Source organism: Podarcis tiliguerta (assembly GCF_965153285.1).
Source record: "Podarcis tiliguerta genome assembly, chromosome: Z".
NCBI lineage: Eukaryota > Metazoa > Chordata > Lepidosauria > Squamata > Lacertidae > Podarcis > Podarcis tiliguerta.
The window spans coordinates 1,199,309-1,220,056 of record NC_139553.1 but is presented as its reverse complement, the minus strand read 5'-3'; the positions used below and the strand labels follow the sequence as shown (position 1 = coordinate 1,220,056).

Here is a 20,748-nt window from a genome sequence, read left to right as displayed (position 1 = left end):
CAGGGCTTACCTGGGCCCCCACAATATTTTATTCAAGTTGGCATCCCTGTACAGCAGCTTTGTTTAGGCAGGCTTAAAATGGTAATTCAGTTAAGTATAAGTCTAGCTTGGAGCTCAGACTTTTCAGGTGTTCTCACATTGCTGGCAGGGTAGAAAGAGATGGGAAGAGTAAGAGAGTGTGCCCAGGCGGATAGGAGAACATATAGCTATGCCCTCCCTCTGTCTCTCACAGAGTCCTCTCTAGCAAGCTTACAGGAAAAATCTGTGAGCATCAGCTCCTAACATGTGCCTATCTAGCAAAACATAAATTGTTGGTTTGACTGCATGTTAAATATCCCACACTGGCAATGGACAGCCCAAGAGAATCCATCAAGACATGATGGGAAATTACTACCCTCTCTTTCTATGTCCCCACCATTTGATAATTGGAGGTATTCTGTTCCTGATGGTGGAGGTTCCGCTATTAATCACCCACATATTTTTAGTGCGCCATCTATGAGTTGATTGAACCTTTTTTTACAGACACTTGTCTGCTGGGGGAAGGAGCTTACAAGCAAACATCTCCCCCCCTCCCCACATGAGCTATTTAAATTGGGGGTGTGAGGAGTTCAGGGTCCATGCAGGCTAGCATTTGAAATACAGGTTAGTTCTGGAGCATTGCTGCAACAGGGAATGAAAAAGTGAAAATGTCCTTCACTTCCAACAAGGAACTGCATTTCTGCATCCAACACACCCTTCAATATATTTCAATAGGCAGCTGTATTGAGACTTTGGCAATATATGCATGTGTTTAAATTGAATTGGTTATATACAGTGCTTTTTTCTGGGGGGACGCTGGGGTACACTTACCCCTAAACATTTTGTGAATCTAAGTGTGGCTTCATTGAGGAGCAGTATTTCAATATGAGAAGAAAAATGAGAGTACCCCCAAACATTATATATATAAGCCAACTTAAAAATGTCAGGCAGTCCGAGAGTGTTCGCTTATCAAACTGTAGGTTCTGCTACACTTTGGTATTTTAAAATGTCTCCAGGATGAGGCTCTGGTGGGCTTGACTGGTGCCTGGTGGTCTATCAAAATGGGATCAGCTTTGAATAGTGATTTGTCCAAATTCCAAAGGCAGAAGAGGAAAAAAATGGATGATCTCAGCTCTGGTCCAGAAGCAAAAGCTTGGCAGCACAGTTTCTGGTAGGTTTGGGACCTGCCAGGAGGATGATGTCATTCCCTTGGGGCAAAGGCCAAAGGCAACCAATCAAGCAGAGGTGAGGTGGAGCAAGGTTGGGGCTTCTTATGTTCAAGGAGACACCTTAGGATGCAAAGATCTATCACTGATGTCTAGGAGGACCTTGTTTCCACCTAGCAGAAGTGGTTGGTTGGTTGATTTGATTGATTGATTTGATTGATGTATTTCTATGCTTCTTTTCATTCACATGAATCGCAAAGCAGCTTACAAACAATAAATAACAATAACATAATAGAACATCACAAACACAATGTAAATCACATAGAATAATTAACCAATAATCAGTAAATCAATTTAAATCTACAAAACATTATTAACTAAAAAAATACAAAAATATACTATTATAACAAAAGTCATATGGCATAGGATTCACAAAGTACAGCAGCAGTAATAATCTGTAAGATAAAATTAACCATGTTAACAAAATAAGCTAAGCAGTGTTGAATTCATACACACACCCTCCCCACCCCCATGACATATTCCACTCTATTCATTAAGACACATACACATAAAGCCCGTCCGAAAGGCTCCTGGGGCTGCACACAGACTCCATATGCTAACAGTTGTTTCCAAAGCCTAGCAGAGAGGAATCATGGAAGTGACCAGGGTGTGTGTGAGGAGGGCTGTGTGTATATATGTGTGTGTGTGTAAACAATCACATCTAAGGATGCTTCTACATGGCAGTTTTTTTACCAATCTGGGGCTGCTCAGGGGTTAAACTTTTGTGCAGTACCCTTCAGGATAAAGTCCTCATCAAATACCATTCCATACTTATTTTCCCCATTTATGGTAATCCAGATTTATCATTTATCCTGCAGGGTGTTCTTGCTTCAAAACGGTGAATCCAGATTAAACGGGTACAAAATACGAATATGCATTTTGATGTTGTGTTGACATTACACAAGCAGCAAAAAGCCCATAATAAACTGTTGTGTGGAAGTACCCCACGTTCATGAGCTTTTGAACGTTGTGGTCAGTGAAACATTGGAAGGTTTTGCATGCTCATAAATCATTAATTGGTTCCACAGAAAAGATCCTAGTTCCCAGTTTTTAATATCAGTTTTTCGATGCGTCCAATATGTGGGCATGTTTTGAATCGCCCTAGAGTTGATGCATTCCATCAAACCCTGATGCTATCTATTTTTGTGTATCCTGAGATAAGCTGGGCCTGGTCCACCATTAGACAAAGTGAGACAGCTGCCTTGGGCAGCAGATGCCAGGGGGCTGGAAGCACCAGGGTGGCGCTGCCTTCAGGTGCAGCGCAGGGCATTGTATTGTTTGCACAGATTAATCGGCCACCGCTGTCAGCTGCTGTATGAGGAATGGTTGTGGTGGGGCAAGTTGTCCTTCTTCCCAGGCAGTGGAATGTCTTGGGCTGACTCTGGAGAAGACTTTTGCTTTTTAAATATATTGAATGATATGCCTTATGAGGAACGGCTAAAGGAGCTGGGCATGTTTAGTCTGGAGAAGAGGAGGTTAAGGGGTGATATGATAGCCATGTTCAAATATATAAAAGGATGTCACCTAGAGGAGGGAGAAAGGTTGTTTTCTGCTGCTCCAGAGAAGCGGACACGGAGCAATGGATCCAAACTACAAGAAAGAAGATTCCACCTAAACATTAGGAAGAACTTCCTGACAGTAAGAGCTGTTTGACAGTGGAATTTGCTGCCAAGGAGTGTGGTGGAGTCTCCTTCTTTGGAGGTCTTTAAGCAGAGGCTTGACAACCATATGTCAGGAGTGCTCTGATGGTGTTTCCTGCTTGGCAGGGGGTTGGACTCGATGGCCCTTGTGGTCTCTTCCAACTCTATGATTCTATGATTCTATGAATGCCGTTTACATAGGGAACATAAGAAGCTGCCTCTTACTGAGTCAGACCCACCGATCCATTTAGGTAGTTCAATATTGATCTACATTGACCACCAGCAGCTGTCCAGGGTTTCAGACAAGGAATATCTCCCAGCCCTACCTGGAAATGCCATGAGGGACTGAACCTGGAATCCTGTATCTAAGCCACCCCTTTCCCTCTTTCTTCAATGCCTTAAAAATGGCTTCCTGAGTCCCCATTGTGGGCACAATCTGGACCATTCTCAAGAACAAAACCCAACTGTGTTTTGCTTTTCTGTTTCCCAATTGGTGACACATAGTAGGGCTGAAAGTGGAGAGGTGAGCCAGAGTCTGAAGGTAAAAGTAAACGTAAAGGACCCCTGGACGGTTAAGTCTCGTCATAGGCGACTATGGGGTGTGGTGTTCATCTTGCTTTTTAGGCCGAGGGAGCTGGCATTTCTCCACAGACAGCTTTCCGGGCCATGTGGCCAGCAGGACTAAACTGCTTCCGGTGCACAGAGGACAGTGACAAAAGCCAGAGCGCATGGAAACACCGTTTACCTTCCCGCTGCAGCGGTACCTATTTATCTACTTGCACTGGTATGCTTTCAAACTGCTAGGTTGGCAGAAGCTGAGACAGAGCAACGGGAGCTCACCCTGTCGTGCAGATTCGAACCGCCAACCGTTCAATCAGCAAGCCCAAGAATGTTCCATATTCCAATGAATATGGAAATGAAACTTGTGGATCCAGAAGGCAGATGCTAGTAACTGCATATTATTGCATGCACATGAACACACCCTCATAAGATTAAGAACCACTGGGATGGATCAGCCCAAAGTTTTCTCTCGTCTTGCAGCCAAGGGACTCTGAGATGCTCAGAAGCCAGGTTTGAAGCAAGTGACCCTTCTTCTTCTACTGGGGAACTTATGGCCCTCCATATGTCCTTAGACTGCAGTTCCTATCATCTCTAGTTTATATAAAAGTCTGGCAACGGCACCATCTCTCTCTCTTGCTCTCCTACTCTCTGACTTCATCTCTAGGGATGCAGCTAGTTCTTGAGTCTGAGGTCAAAAGACTCCATGGTACTTACATGGATGAGTGATACCCATCCCTACCTGCAGTGCTTTTTTTCTGGGGGGACGCTGGGGTGCGCATACCCCTAAACATTTTGTGAATCTAAGTTTGGCCTCATTGAGGGACAATATTTCAATATGAGTAGGAAAATAAGAGTACCCTTAAATATTTTTTTAAAGAAAAAAGGCACTGCCTACCTGGCTGCACCCAAGGGAAGCAGCTCCCCCCAGGTTGGACAGTAAGACATCCCGGTTGGGCCCACATTCAGCTGAGAGTCCATTCTAGCAAACAGGAAATATTCGATTTCTCTGCTCTTTCTGGGTATCGTACAACCCTTAACATCCAACGGCAAAGAATTCCGTGGGTTACTTATGTTTTCCCAACTCTGATTTCAGTTCTGCAGCCTGAACTTATTGGCGGCAATGACCCCTAACAAACAGGGGGCGCTGGGGTCTCCCTACTCCCTCCCCTCCTCACCCCTCTCCTGTTCCCCATCTTTAGAACCTCCTTCCTTGCCAGCCCTCTCCTCTGTCTTCAAAGCTCGAGCTGCGTTGGGCAAATGGGTGGGAGGCGGGGGAGGGGGGGGATGAGCAGAGGTCGGCAGCTTCCGAACCCCTGCTGGCTTCCACGCTTGGCAGGGATCTCCTCACCCTAATCTGAAGGTGGGGCTCGGCCCCCCCAGGTCCTCGAGTCACGCTCCGGGCGCGCAGGCGGGCGAAAGAGCTGCGCGCACACGCCCCGTCTCCCCCACGGTGAGTCCCGTCCGGGCGGGCGCGACCTCCGCATCTGGACCATAGAGCTGGATCCGCGGCTCCTGATTGTCCAGCGACTGCAACTGCAGGAGGCGGCGGCGGCGGCAGGTAAGGCGGCGCACAGGTGCGCGTCGGGAAGGGAGGGGGAGATGGTCAGGCGGCGCCCCCTCCCCCTTGCACTGCTCGCCCGCCCGCCTGCCTGCGGGGTGGATGTGCCTCCTGCCAGCCAAGACGCCTGGCGCTGCTGGTGCCCCGCCGCCGCCCGCATAACTGCTGCTCCTCGGCGCATGCTGGTCCCGAGTCGCCCGTGGGCCGCTTCGTTGTGGGCACCGCGCCGGGGGAGAGAGAGGAGGGACCGGACGCTGCCGCGCTGGGGCTCAGTGCCTCCTCCGCCGGGGTAGGTCCGGTTCCCCCGCTGCCGACGGCGCGCCGCCTCCCAAGCAGAGCAAACGAGGATGTTCTCTTCCTTTCTGTCCCCGCTCCTCCTCCTCCTTCTCCCCCTCTCTCTTGTTCCCTCTTTCGTGGGATTTCATTCCTTCCTTCGTGTCCTGCTTTTTCACCTTCTTCTTTTCCCTCCGACCACCTGACGGGCCTCTGGCAGGGAGCTGGTTTCCATAGAATAAGGAAGAAATAACTGACAGTTGTGGCGGTGGTTGTTGTTGTTGTTGTGGTCGTCTTTCAGGCTGCGGAAGTGGGGGTAGGGATGGGACCCCTAGGTACCCAGCGGGGCAGGTGCTCCCCCTCTGCCTCGACCTCCTCCTCCTCCGGGGCAAGTGCTTTTCCAGCCAGGCCGGGAGAGGTTTCCTTGCCTCCTAACCTGACGTCCAGCCCGTCAGAGCTGTTTCCTTGTGCCGCTGCCTCCCTCCCTCCCACCCGCTCAATCTTTCTTATCTGCCTTCGGTTTTGTTCCCTGCAGTGCCGATCTCACGGGGGTAGGATTAGCCGCCCAGGAGGTGCGCGGTGTGCTGCGGTGCGGGCCCCCCTGGTCGCCTCCTAGTCCTCGCCGGAAAGAGGCACCTTTGTGCTCCCAACCAAGATAGCGCGAAAGTCGCGGTTTCCGTGTTTGCTTCGCTTCTGTACGGTTTACACGCACTTCGACCACGCTCCCTCTCCTCTCCTTTCCACGCCCACCCCACCCCCAAAATTTGGATTTTTCTCAGCATCTAAATAATGCTTTAAGATAGTGAGTTCCGCGTGCTTCCGTTTTGTGTGTGAGCGGCGGGTGGCGGTTTTGCAAAACTCCGCTTCAGGAAGGACAGAAGCCCCGAAGGGCCTTTGGAGCAGCTAATCCGCCGACGCCGCCCCCCCCCCCCCTTGTATTTTGGCACCGGCGTGGCGGTGTTTTTATTTTGTTCCGGAATGGGTCCTCTCGCAAACTCCGCTCCTCACTTGATTCATTGGGTGGAAATCCTCCGCTTGCCTCCTTCGGAGCTGACATCCGAAGGTGCGGGTCCCAGCCCACTCCGGGACCATTTACTCGCAAGGAAGTGATTGGGGAGGGAGAGGAAAGCCCCGAGGGGATTGCCCGCCTGCCCAGAGACTAATGAGGGCAGCTGGCTGCTTTCCGCTGAAGGCAGGAGGCTGGGTAGAGGGGGGGGAGGAGGGCTTGGGGAGATTAGGCCGAGGGAGAGGGCGCAGGATACGGAGGTGCCCTTGCCGGGGCTCCTCACTCAACTCCGCGCGCTCACTGAGCCCGCTCAGCACAGACCTGGCGCGGAAAGGACGGAGCGAGGGAGAGGGAAAGGAGGAAAAGAAGACACGAGGCGAGGAGGGAGATCGCGGCTTCTTTTCTCCTCCACTTGACGCTGTTGCGGCGCTTTTAGTCAACTTATCTAGGAGGGGTAGGGGGCTCTCAGAACAGGCCAATTTGGTTGTGAGGCTGCTACCTGCAGACGCCCTCGCTTCGCTGCCCGGCCTTCCCCTTGCGCGCCTCTGAGGGCCCATCGCCCGGCCCGGCCAGCCTGCCGCTGGGCACTTTTGGAAGCACCGAGCCCCCACCTCAAAGGACCATGTTGCCGAGCTCAAGCTTCCAGCCGAAGGTTGTGGGGCAGCCGGTGGGTACTGATCCGGCGCTGCTGGCTTCTGATTCCCCCCAAATACGCAAGAGGGATGAAGTGGGGAGCCGTCCTGCCCCCGGAGCCCCCGTCACATTAGTCAGAGATACAGGGACGCGCCGGCGTTGCAAGTGCTACTGCTGGGGGTGGGAGAAGGATAACGCGACCGGAACACGCTGCCAGGCTTCCTCGTTAGAATAATTAGAAATGTGGTTGCGGAGGGACAGCGAGACGAGAGGGGCGGGGCGGGAGAGAAGGGCGTGGCCGAGGAAAGAATCTGCATAGTGAGAAAAGGGCGCGCGGGAGGCGGCATCCCTTGACTCTCAGTCCTCTTGACCATGTTGCCGCTTTTGTAACGTGGGCATGCGCCAACCCGTGTCTCTGTGGGGATCCGGGACAGGAAAGGGGTTCCCTTGCCCAGTCTAAGAAGCAGGGATGCCAACTTGAATGAAATGGGGGGGGGGCAGGTAAGCTCCGCCTCGCATAATCAATCACATGGCACTGCACACACCCACTATTTCAATGCCAATGCCCATTAACTTTTTTTTGGGGGGGGGGGTGTTCCTCAAATATTTTGCTGAGGGGGCAAAGGGATCTCGGCCCCTAGGAGTTGGCTCCTATCTGGGTGGCCTGCGAGAAGAGGACCTGGGTCGGGAGAGGAAGGGTTGACTGGGCAGTGGGCCTGCCGACCACGAACCTAGAGGAAGGCGCCCGTGCGGTTGTGTGAAAGGGGCAGGGCGCGTGTCGGGAAGTGGGGGGCGCTCTCTCGAATAACACTCCCACCTCTCAGGAGGAGATCGCAACTCGGGATGGTTCCCCTGCAGCTGCCGCCGGAGGAGGCTGTGCATCGCTTGTGCTCGGGACGGAGCGTGCGCGCGCGTCCTGAGTCGCGGGGGGCAGGGGGCTGAAAACAATATTTCTGACGAAAGCCCCTGCGGAAAAGCATCTTTTGCTCCCTTCTTCACCGGAGAGAAAGAGATAGAGAGAGGGAGAGAGAGATCATTTTTGAAATAACTTCAGTGGGTGGGAGAGAAGCTGGCAGTGAAGAAACGCGGGAGGGGCGGGATGGATCCAGACCCTTTCCCCTACTCCGAGAAAGCCCTTCCCCGCGTTGTTCTTTCGGCTCCCAAACCCAGCAGTTCCTGCCGGCCCGGACGAGAAGGTTCCGACCCCGGGGCAGGAGGAGTCTCCATCAGCCTGCTGCGCTCAGGGAGGCCCCTTCCCCGGGGGGGCTTGTCAACGCGCCGCGCAGCCGGCCCCCTCCCCTTTTCACTCTCTCTAGCCACAGCCTGGCCCGGCCTTCTTCGCCGCGGAGCCGGACCCAGGCGCGCGAAGGTCCACGTGGCGGCTCCCACCTTGGCCGGCTCCTCTTCTCCCTTCGCCTTCTCAGTCTCCTGTTTCTCATCTTTGAGCAGCTCTTCGCCTCCGTTTAAGCGGAAGGAGCCGGTGGCTGCCAGAACTGTTTTTGCGCCGTTCGGAGGATGGCTCATTAATTAAAAGAACCGCTAATTGCTCCTTGCGAGACAGAAGTGAGCGCGCTGGGCCAGCGTCAGAACCTGGGGTGCGGGGAGCAGAGAGAGAGAGAGGTGGCGGGGGTGGGAAACTGCGCTCCCTGAAAAGATCTCTGGCAACTCGGTCCCTCGTTGCCTCGGCAATATTTTTCCTTCGGGTTGCCCCCTCCCCAGTCCTGGGGAACGATCCTGCACTGCCGTCGAAGGCTCCTGGGCTCCTGATGGAGAGGCGCTGCTGGTATCTCTGGGGCGGACGGTTGGAGGGCGGCGAGTGTGACGTAGAGGAACAAGCGAAGTTGGGGCAGGGTGGTTCAGCGACCGGTTTGTAAAGGGTGAAGGCTCCAATTAGGGCAGTTTGGGGGAAATGGAGAATAAATATGCAATAACCAGGTGATCTTGGGAGAGAGAGAGAGAGAAATAATGGAAGGGGAATCGGGGAAGATGTCCTGGATCGGCTGGCGCTCTTTGGCCCGCAATTTCAGTGCATTAAATCGAGAGTGGGCTTCATGGGCTAGAAAAGGTAGTGCGTGGCGGGGGTGGGGCGAGCCTGGACCCACTCGGCCCAATGCAGTTGTTGACCCCATCCCCATCAACCCGCCTGCGGTGCCAGAGCCTCCCCTTCCCACCCAGGCGGCCTTCGCCTTCCGTCCCCCCCCCCCCCCGGCTGAAGGCGACAGAGGAGGACCTTCGTTAAGAGCCCCCTCTTCGACAGAAAACGGGGGTGATAATTTATATGATTGTCGGGCGGGGGGAAGAGGGGCGAAAACAAAACAAAATGTTATTTGTAATGGTAAAAATCCTTCTAAACCAATCACGTCATTTAACATCTCGATATTGGGTTTTATTTGTTCCGAACTGAGGGCTGTAATCGTGATTCCGCAGCCAAACGAAAACGAAGAACAAACAGAAATATTGCTTTATATCTAAAATATATGTAAATAAACCGACAGGAAGGGTGAAAAAAGCTTCTGCTTAGAGATCCACAAGGCAAAACGCCCCTTAATAAAAGGGTGTCAGGATAAAAAGAATAAAGGAGATGAGAGAGTGGTATATTTGTGTGGCCCCCCCCTCCATTTATTTTGTCAATAAGGTTTGCGCAGGAGACCTTCCGGACTGGGGCCGGTGCTCCTCCAGTTCGTTCAGGAGACGTGAAAGCGCAGCAGCGACCCCCTCTCCGCCACCCCCTCCACCTAATCCTGCAACCCTCGCCCCAGATGGATCCTGGGCCAAGACCCTTCCGCCATCGCCGCCCCTGACATTTGCCCTTCGGCCACCGAAAGAAGACCTCTTCCCGGACGCCCACTGGCCTCCCATTTGCCGGCTTTACATCTGGAAGCTGCCCTGCCTCGCTCGCCTTCTTCTCTCGTACCTGGATGCAGGCGGGCACCTGTCTGTCTAGCCCCCTGCCTGCCTGCCCAAGCTTCTGCTGAAGGGCCGCTTCCCGCCCCCTCACCCCCCCACCTCCCTGTGCCACAATATTTACGCAGCCCACCAGCCACCCAAAACCGAGTCCCAGCCCTCCGGACCTCTCCGATTGGTTCACGCGGAACTCGTAAATTTATTTATTTTATTCATTTTTTAATTCTAAGGTTGGGTTAGGTTGGCAGCCAGGTGGAGAAAGCTGAGAGGGGGGTGCCCCACTGTCAGGATGGAGCAGCCACGGAGAAGCCCGGTGGGGCCTGGGATAGAGGGGGACGGGAGGAGAGGAAGGCAATTCCCCCTTTAAACCCACCCACCCCCCGTACGCTCGGGGCTGAAGCAAAGGCTTGGGCGAGGAGCAGCTTCTTTAGGCTGCTTTGTAAAGGAGAGCCAAACGGGGGGTGGGGGGCGCACAGCCCCATCCCCAACGCACCTCTTCCTCCTGGATCCCAGCAGCGCGGGCTGCCCTAAGAGACAAGGCGTTTTAAATCCTCTGCAGATTTGTTGCAATGATCAGTCTCGACTGCGGCCCTTAGAGGGGAGGAAAAGGGGGTCCTGTGGAACCGGACGGCCACCAACGAGACCCCAAAGGTCTCCTGCGGATTCCACTAGCGAGGCTCCTCCGCGGAGCAGCTGAATCGGCCGACGGGCCTGCCTCTTCCTCTCTCTGCCCGGGCTACTCGCGTCTGACCAGAGAGGGTGGAGATGTTGTTTATTTTTGCTTACTTATTTATTTATTTATTTTAAAATTAGCTGTGCTACACGTATCGGGAACACGCACAATCCCGCCTAAGCTCTTTTTTTTTTTTTTTTTGCCTTCTCTTCCCCAGGAATCCAAATCTCCCGTTCTTTTGCAGAAGGCACCGATCCGTTGCCCCCTTCTTTCCCATTTCCTTCTTTCCCATTTCCTTCCCATTTTCTTCATCGGTCCATCTATTGTCTGCACGGACTGGCCGTAGTCACTCTCTAGGATTCCAGGGCATAAAAGCCAACTTCTAGGGGCGGAGGTCCCTTCGCCCCTCCCCCCCCAGTAAAGACCCCCCCCCCCCAATTGATGGTCATTGCCATTCAGTGTGGGTGTGCCGAGTCATGTGATCGATTATGCGGGGCGGGGCTTCCCTCCCCCCCAATATTTTATTCAAGTTGGCACCCCTGTTCCAGGCTGAGGTCTCTCCCAGCCCTAGGTAGGGATGGCATTGAGGTCTGAACATGGGGCCTTCTGTGTGCAAGGCAGATGTTCTACCATCCAGCTACTTCTGCAATAATAATAATAATACTAATAATAGTAATTTTAAAATTGAACATTTTTGTCATCCCTTTGGCAAAACCTTAAAGCCCACGCCAGGCGCCCCGTCGGCCCGGCTGCCCTCCTCTGGGTTGACCCACCTGGAGCAGAAGCGCAGCTTCCAGACAGAAACAGACACACGCAGAACCTCAGTAAACCCGAACAGGAAACCAGTTTCCTCTTCCCGACAGATCCAGCTCTTTTCTCTCCCCCCCCCCCCGCTTTTTTCTGTGCTCCAGTTGCATTTTATACAATATTAATAATACCCGTTGCTTTTTTAAAAAAAAGGGGGGAGGGGAGAGAGAAAGACTTCCAACCTTTTTACGCTTCTGACATTGCACGCTCAAAACCCATATTTCACGTGTCTTGTTCTGTTTTAAGTTCAGTGCATTTAACAGGACCCTAGAGAGGATCGTGTGGTGAAGATTTCTCTTCCCTCTTTGACACCTGGAGAAAAAGAGGCAGGCAGGGAGGGAGGCGGTGTGTGTGTGTTGGGAGGGGCGCTTCTTTAAAAGCCCTGGACTTCTAGAAGCCCTGCCAGGACACCCCCTCCTCTCTTTCTGTCCCGGGGCCTCATCCTGCCTGCCTCACTGGCTGCTGAGCCCCTTCTTTTCCTGATGGCTCGACTCCAAGCCCTCGGCCTTCCTCGACCTCCTCCCGGCATCTAATTACTGTACCTAATTTATCGGCGCAGGATGGAGGACGATCCGAGCTGATTTAGCGATGACTGACAGCTTTTCAAATCGCCCTAAAATGTCGTGTTCTTCCCCGACTAGGACACACGATTGGCGGGGGGGGGGGGGGCGGGGGGGCGGGAGTGCTGCACAAGGAAGGCGAAGCTGGGCGGGCTGGGATGGAGGCGGCCGCAGGGCAGGATTCGACCCTGCGCTCCTCCAGAATAAACTTCCTCCTGGGACAGAAGCCACGGAACCGACCTATACGATTTAGCACCTTGTTTGTAATTCATCCATCCATTCATGAGCAGCAGCCTGGGCGTTTCCACGCCGAATTATGGCTTCCATTCCGTCCATCCATGGCGAGCTGTTATCCTGTTTGCAAAAATGGAAAAGGAGAGACGCTCTCGGTTATTGTCTCAATTTATTCTTGCGAGTGGGGCGGGAAGGACCCTTCTCCTCCATAGCCGAATCTTACCCTGGTGGGAAAAGAAACTTTGTGCAGAGCAGAGGGAGGGAGAGGTTAGAGGAAGGAAGGAAGAAGAGGCGAGAGGAAGACCTTAACCTCCCCCAGAAGTTTCGTTCCAAAAGCATTAAGTTGTACACTTTCCACTCATGGAAATAAATATTATTATTATTATTATTATTATTATTATTATTATTATTTACAACCTGCCTTACATTCGGGCCGCTCCTAGCACAAAACTGTTTCGTTCGGATGTAGGGTAAATTATTTTTGTTATGGTTGTTGCTGTTATTGTTATTATTAAAAGCATTTAAGAACTCTCTTACACAAAAGGGCGAAAACACCTAACTGGAGACGAGAGGGCACCTCGCGGGCTTCTGCGCACCCGACTTTTTACCGTTTCCCTGATATGGGAGCTTTGCGCCCAGTTATTGCGCCCAGATATCAGGTGAAACCCCCCCCCCCCGATTGACACGCGATGCCCCCTCACTGCGTTGTTGGGTCTGGGCGTACAACGGGCCTATCACCGCAGCGGAGAAACCGGAGCTGACTCTACAGTCCGCTTTCAATCCGGAGTTAGGGTTTGTGCCAGGGAGCTGCCCCCCCTTGTAAGCCGCTGCCTAGGCTGGGAGGATGGGAGGGGGCCCCGGGGGTCTCCTCCCCGATTCCCTTTGGCATCCCAGGCAAGCAGACAGACAGACGGAGGGACCACCTGAAACCCGGCAATTAGCAGGGTCTTCCGCCTCCCTCGGTGGAAACCTCCCTTTGTTTGGCTTCTGTCGCGGGAGCGGGCCTGGCGTTTGGGGACTGCCAGGCGGCAGATGGCCCTGGCTGGGCCGGGCGGGCGCTCACCTGTCGCCTCCCACCAGGTGGAGGGGGTGGCTGTCTGAGGAGGGGCTCCCCTTGGAAAAAAGGTATTTGAAATAATAATAATAATAGCAGTAGTAATAATAATAATAATAAAAACAACACTAATAAAAACAACAACAACGATTAATAGAGTTTTGCTGGTGGCACTGCTGCTGCTGCTGCTGCTGCTGCTGCTCTGGTCCTGAGTGATGCGAGCGTGGCGCTGGGATGTCAGGAGCGAGCTTGCCAGGCACCCGGCGTGCTTACAGTCCATCCTTTCCACGCTGGGTGTCTCTTCTTGTGCTCGCACTTCACTTAAGCAGATAATGAGAGTGAGGGGTGGGTGGGAGAGGGAGCTGGTGGGGGGAGAGGAGGGCTTTCGGGGGCCCCTCATCCCTCTTAAATTATAGCCCTTGTGTTGCTGTTTCCAGGCATTAAATCAATCTAATTACATAAAATATAGACTCCAGTCCCTCTGAGATCGTTAGCGGGGCCTGAGGCCGGGACCCTGCCCTGCTTGGAGGGACTCGATCTAGCAGGCTTCGCGCATTGGGCGCTCCGGAGCCGGTCCACGGTTCCTCGGGATGCGCTGCTCCTCGGACACATAAGGCGCGCAAATCGACACAACTCCCAGGCAAGAACAGAGGGCAGCTGCCTTAGAAGCGCAGAAGGGGCCCTGGGGGTCGTCTAGTCCAACCCCCTGCAATGCAGGAATCTCAACTAAAGCATGCATGAAGCATTCAGATGGCAACCCATCCTTTGCTTGAAATTCCCAATTGAGGAGAGCGCACCATTCTTCCGAGCGAGCCTGTTCCACTGTCGAACAGACCTTACCAGATCAAGGCACAGGTCGTCCTAGTCCGGCGTTGATGCCCCTAACCGCCCGTCGTTCCAGACAGGCGCTTTTCCTCAGCCCCAACCGGAGATGCCTTCTGTCTGCCTCTACCCACTTGAGTTTGGGCTGCTTTCCAAAACGCCCAGAGAGTTTGGCTGCAGCTTAGCTGCTGTTGTCACCACCACGTTTGGAGCAGGAGGTGTCCGTCCACTCCCGCCTTTCTACAGATTATGTCAGGCCCACCTAAGCTAAATGCATTCCACCTGCTCAAACGGCGGAGGCGGCCCAGGTCCAAAAGGCCCGGTGCTGCTCAGTGGCAGAGCACCGGCCTTGCAGGCAGGAGATCCCAGCTTCAGTCCCGGGAGAGCAGGTGGTAATGTCCCCTGCCTGAAACCCTGGACAGCCGCTGTCAGTCAGTGTAGACAATACCCAGTTAGATGGGCAAATGGCTGGTTTTGTGCAGAGCCTCGTCGCATGTTCCTGTGGCTTCATGGCCCAGGGGAAATGGAAACGTCCAAGGGACCAGGTGATGCCACTGCCTGCTTCACCCCGCTTTTCTGGACACCCACAGGCCGCCCACCCCAACAACCTTCCTTGTCGTACTTCATTGCCACCTAGGCAAAAGACTCAGAGATCAGTCAAACGCCTTAAAGCTGGTTGGTATCAATGACAGGTTTCTGGGCGTGCCGGAGTTCCCAGCGCCGGCTTAACCCACTGAGGGCTCTCCATTGAGGTCCCCTTAGTCTGGATCGTGTCCTGGGGGGGGCGGGAGGGCAGAGGCTGCAGGGTCCAGCCTTGAGACCTCCAAGGGGGTATTTAAGCAACTCAAGTATGTGTAGGGTCAGAGATCAGGACGGAATCCCGTTGGGAACGTGTCTGACCCATGTGGGAAGCCTAAAACGACAGGGCCAGTGGAGAATTAGCTTCGTATCTCCTTCCTCCGTCCCTCCTTCTCTCTCTTTCCATAATTTCCTTCCACAATGTTTTTATTCATTTTTTTCTGACTTCCTAGTTTTAAGCAAAGGGTTTCTCAAACAGCTGGTAAGGGGCTCCTCCGCGTGAAAAGGGGGAGGGATCCCCAGTCATGGTGCGTGTGAGGAGCGGCATGGTGTGGGGAACCCAATTCTTTCCCCACTCCAGCTTAAGGGGCGCCTCCTTTTAACTCGTCGCAGCCCCTTCTGCATTTTGGGACGCCGGTTTTAGGAGAGGGACATTTAATATATGCCTTCCTTGCGGAGGGAAGGAAAAGTCACGAAGAATATACGAATGTTAGGGGAGCAGTCCTGGGATTCTGAAAGGTCGAGTTCTCAAGAAAAGAAAGGTCGAGTTCTCAAGCAAAGAAACAAACAAAAATATCCGAAACAAACAGATCCAGCAGAGTGCCCCACAAGTCGGTATCCCTAAACTACCCTCTGTCTCTTCGCTGACCTAATGCCTCCAGGTGTTTGGCTCTACAACTCCCACCAGCGCCAGCACCGCAGGCCCTGCTGGCAGGGGCGGATGTGAGTTGTAGTACAAAACTCCTGTGGAAAACGGGCAAAAGGGGGCTTCATGGGACCTGCGCTTCCAACTCTGTAGGGCAAGTTCTTGAACCCTTCAAGGGCACGTAGCTGGTAAAACGGTCGTTGCGCTCATAGGAATAGCATTGAGCCGCTGCCTTCAGACACGCACCCCAGCCATGAGGCACCCCTTCCTCTGGAGTTATTCGTGTGCTTGCACCCCTCTTGCAATGTTTGTTGCCGCCTTCTCTTTCTCCACCCGCCTCTTCCCATCATTTTCTCTTGGGGGAGCTGTCCCCAGAGGGAAAGGCCCCCGGAGGATCATGCTCACGGCGCTGCTGGGCGGTGGCAGGTTCCGTTCCCCGCGGGTGCTGAAATAGAAAGCGCAGCTTGCGCGGCTTCGCTCCATCCCGGGAGCCTCTGGGGGCTGCCCTGGAGGGTCTGAAAGTAAGACGCTTCTCGCCTTCCTCCTGCGAGGACGGGGCCAGGCGGAAGCTCCTCCCCCCCCCTTTCCCCAGGAGGGCTGGGAGTGGCGGGGAGGAGCCGGAGGGGGTCTCTACCCGGACCAGGACCTTTCCGCGGAGATTGCCGCTGCGCTGCCACTCCTCACTCCAGGTCGCTTCCGACTGAAGCTGCAGCCGGGCTGGGCTTGGCCCCGACGGCGCGGCCAGGGAGAGAGAGCTCTCGAGGTGCCCAACTGGGTTGCGCGCGTCAGGCCGGCGGCGGCTACGGCCTCCGTCCTCTCCGGGCCCGCGCGAGCACATGGTGGCCGGGCCTGGCCCGGAGCTGAGCAGCCAATGGGCGCCGCGCCCGACGTGATGTCAGAGCAACGCTAGAAAAGGCGCGGAGCCTTGCGCTGGGCTGGGACTACAGCGACTCCTGCCCGGATCGCGGCTCCTCCTCCTCCTCCTCCCGGTCGCCCGGCCTGGCCCTCCCCTCCGCCAGTTGCTCGCTCGCTCGCTCGCTCCCTCCCCCGTGCCTCGGTCCCCGGAGCAGCCACCTCCGCCACCGTTGCGCCTGCCCTGCAGAGAAGTGCCTCGGTCGGCCCCGCCGCGGATCCGGCCCGTCCAGGAGCTTCGCGCCAGCCGCTGCCCGTAGGCCTCCTGCCGGCTGCCCGCTCGTCCCAAGCGCGGCGGGAGCTCTCGCCGTCCGGGCGTCCTGGGGCTGCGCCGGGGCGAGGAGGCAAGCAGCGATGCTTTGAGCCAGCCAGCCAGCCAGCTAGCCAGCCAGCGACCCCGCCATCCCGCCCTCCGTCCGCCGACTGGCCTGGCCTGAGCCGACCTCGCCAGGGGACTGAAAGCAACCGCGAAGGCAGGCAGGCAGGCAGGCAGAAAGGAGGAAGCGAAGGCGAGACGGCGCGGCCGCGTTGGAGGCATGGCGTGGCCTCACCGCGAGTAACGGGAGCGGCCGGAGGACAAGCCGGAGAAGCGCGGGACCTCCCAAGCGGCGCCCGCCGGCCACCAGCCCAGCCCTGCCATGCTCTTCCACAGCCTGGCCGGCTCAGAGATGCACGGCGTCATCGACGAGATGGACCGGCGAGCCAAAGGCGACACGCCCGCCATCAGCTCCGCCATCGACCGCGGCGAGACTGAAACGGTAGGGCCGCCGAGAAGGAGACCCCGCTCTCCGCTGCTCCGGTGATGGGCAGGCGCCCGTGGCTTCCCTCCGGTTCACCCAGGAAGGCCCAGATCCCAAAGTTTGGGGAAAGTGAGGGCAGGGGAACCCCAGATTTGCCCAACGGCCGAGCAATTATATATCTATATATTACATATATAATTGCATTCATTTATATATATGCATTCATTAATATAATAATAATATAATAATAATATATGCATTCATTTTAATAATAAAAATCCCCTTGCAATGGAGGGCACCGAATCGGGAAAACAGTGCCAAGGCGGTTCACTCTGGTGCTGAGGAAAAGCGCAGCAGCTTTTCTGGGAAAGATCCTGCGTTTCAGGGGTTCGGAGTAGCTAACAATAAGGGGTGAACAAGTGAATAAATAAAATGCATTCGTTTAAGAAATAATTTTAAGAGGGGGAGTGGCTTTGGCTGATAAATAAAATTCTTTTTCTTTCATTTTTTTGGCTAACTAAAATTATGTTTCTTCCTTCCTTTTTCTTTCTTTCCTTCTGTCTTTCTGATTCCCCATTTAAAACAAAAAAAGGTAAAGTCAGTAATATCTCTATATAGTTATCTATTTATAAAAAAGAACTACATATAAAAATAGATTAAATTCATTCTCGTTGCGCACAAGATATTCAAAGTGACAAAGGCCTTTATTTTATTTTTTTTAATGGAGCGGAAATTAGACCGTTTTTTTAGTTTATCCTGTTTTTTAGTTTAAAACAAACTGACCATTCAGCAAAGTCCGTTCCTCTCACCCGTTCGGTGCCTTCCTTCTTTCGCCCACTGTCGCGGGGGTGGGGAGCCAGAGGCGCTGGGAGCCTCCGGTGGGCCGACGGCTCCGAACCCCTTCTCGGTTCGAGGCTGGCGCTTCCACGCTCAAGCCTGGGAAACAATAAATAAATACTTGTACCGATTTTATGTGTTTTATTTTATTTTGGGATTTTATTGAAAATGGACAGGAACCGATTTATATTAATCAGAACATGACATTTGCAGTCGCCTTTTTAGTCACTGTATCCTCCCGTTTTGATTTCGGATATTTTTGCAATTTGCGAAGCGGAAAAGAAATAGAGCGGGAATTATTACTTTGCTTTATTATTATTATTATTATTTTAAATCGGGTTTCTTTTTTTGTTTTCTTTTTGGGTGTTGGTCTCCGTTTTGCTCTTTAAAAATGCTTTTCTTCAAAGGTGGAACGGATATCTCAGAAATTGGATAAATTAGCCGTCGGGTGTCCTGATGCCCGAAATTCTGGGGTTGCTTAAGAGGGGCGGTTTTAAAAGAATTCCCCAAGCCTCGGCCCCCGTTTTCCCGTCTCTTCTCATTTTTACGCATTAGTTTAAGGAACTAAAGGACTCCACAAAGACAACAACCCACCTGGGTTCAATTTGTAATTTGTAATTTTTTGGTGGGGAAAACATGAAACAAAACTTCGGACATTTGTTTGTTTTGTAACAAGCGCAAGAAGACGAGGACTGGGCATTTGAACACGCATTTCGTTCATTCGTTTGACTTAAAGAGGGATAGGGAAGGAGACGCGGACTTAGGCAGCAATCCTATTCCTTCTGGAGAGGAAGCCCGCTTCAGCTCGTTTGGACTTACTTCCTAGTAGGCACGCAAAGGATCGCGCCACATGTCGCATCGAAATGCTTTGCGCCTTAAGCCCAGGGCTGAAAATGCTGGGCATGTTTACTCTGAAGGAAGTCGCACTGAGCTCAGTGGGTTTACTCCCAAGCAAGCGCAGGTCAGCTGGCAGCCCGAAGCGGCTGAGGATCTAAGTACTTTCAGGAAAACTTGGGTGTGTTTTGTGCAAAAGCGGCTTTCGAAACTCCCTTTTCTTTTTCCTTTCCCCTTCCTTTAAAACAGTCCGAGATTTGTTTACTACTAATTTTTATTTATTCTTTTCGTAAGTAATGTAATGCAATTTAAAATCACTGCTTGTTTATGTTTCATTCTGCAAGGATCTAAGATCGGGCTGAGATGTCCGTCGATTACGTTTCCTTTTAAACCCTCAGATTTTTATTTTCTTCCAGTTTCGCAGCCAAACCTCTTCTGCTCTGCAGCCCTGCCCTCCCCCGCCGGCCTTAGCGTTGCGTTGCTTCTCTTCTCCCCGCCGTCCCGCATTTCGCACCCCTCCCTCGGTGTGGCACAATCCAGATTGAGAGCGGGAGAAAGGACGGGTTCAACGGTCGCTTCCTTCTCACTAATCCCTTCTTTTCCCCCTTCCCTCTCTCCCAGGGGCCGTTTTGGTGGGCCTGGACTGAGGTGCGGCTTCATTCTAGGCGTGTGGGGTGGGGGGGAAGAGAAGCGCTTTTTCTCTTAGCTCTTTGGCTTCGCAGTTTCTCTCTCTCCCCCCCACCGCCCCCCACCCAGCCTGGGCTTCTGGTCTGGGCAGCTCCAGCGGGCCAGGCCCCCAAGAGCGCTTCCTTTGGGCGAGTGGGCGGGAGCGGTGCTTTTTGTGGCTGACAACCCCCCCCCAATCCCCTCCTGTCTCTTCCCATCCCGGGGTGGGACCCCCTGTCCCCGGCCCTTGCTTCAACAAGGAAGGGGAGACGAACCCGAGAAAGGCCTGGGGGCTGAACTCCGCGCCCGGGCCTCCTCGGCGTCCGGCTCCCTAATCAGCGCGCCTCTTGTCTGTCTGCTCCCTCCCTCCGCAGCACGCCATGCCCTCCATCAGCAGCGAGAGGGCCGCCTTGTGCGCGGGCTGCGGGGGGAAGATTTCGGACCGCTACTACCTCCTGGCGGTGGACAAGCAATGGCACATGCGCTGCCTCAAATGCTGCGAGTGTAAACTCAACCTGGAGTCGGAGCTCACCTGCTTCAGTAAAGACGGCAGCATCTACTGCAAGGAGGACTACTACAGGTAAAGCCCCCGGGCGGAGGGGGAGGGCAGGGCAGGCAGGGCAGGCCCGGCCGGGGACCGCTGCGACTTTCAGCCTACCACCACCACAACTAGCCACCATGGCTACTAGCCACGAAGGCTAAGCGGCGCCTGTGCCTCCACAGCCGTGCCAGTAAATGCTTTTGAACGCCAGTTACTGGAAAAGGCCTGCTTGCGGGTTTTGCAGAAGAGGCATCTGGTCGGGGACTGTGAGATTAGGATGCTGAACTAGACGCCCCACCGGCCTGATCCAGCAGTCCGCTCTTACTGTGTTCTTAGGTTCACTGCCCCGAATGTAGCCGGATTTGGCAATCTCTCATTTGGAGAGACGTGTTATGGCCTGAGCTCAGACCTCCATTCAATGGAGAAAGAGGCCCCGGCCCCCTGAATCTTACAGAAAGTACCCACGGCCTCCTGCCTAACTATGGGGAGGAGGCATGGGGCGGCGACTGCCAGGCTAGAGAGTGCTTAGGCCGGGTCGAGGCCCCCTAATCCGGGCATCCTGGATGGCTGCAGCGAGTATTGCGTTTCTGTGGTAGAGCACTGCAATGGGGCCTCATCCATAATAAGTTTGGGCTGGTCAAAATCTAAGCGGGCATTCAAGCAAAGCCCTTCACCACTCGCCTCTTCCTTCCGCTCACTGGATCCCATGGCTTTGGGGCCTGCCTGACTTTCCATAGAGGTGCCCCCTCCAAAAAAGAAAAAAACCCGTGGAAAATAACTTGTAGGAAGAGAGGGGAGGGGTGAA

At 53.8% G+C, this 20,748-nt stretch overlaps 1 protein-coding gene across 3 annotated transcripts in view; it reads left to right on the top strand.

Moving 5' to 3' along the window:
* Window positions 1-3,081: 3,081 nt before the first annotated feature.
* Window positions 3,082-20,748, top strand: part of LHX2 (LIM homeobox 2) — a 54,413-nt gene continuing 36,746 nt past the window's right edge. Inside the window, exons 1-2 of one of the 3 annotated variants that reach the window (XM_083423127.1) lie at window positions 3,082-5,003; window positions 19,777-19,982. In XM_083423127.1, the coding sequence (XP_083279253.1) occupies window positions 19,783-19,982 (200 nt within the window). In that variant the 5' untranslated portion in view covers window positions 3,082-5,003; window positions 19,777-19,782. Of the gene's footprint in view, window positions 5,293-16,023; window positions 17,084-19,776; window positions 19,983-20,748 lie in introns of those variants that run through there. The other 2 variants (XM_083423126.1, XM_083423125.1) reach the window with 2 other exon arrangements.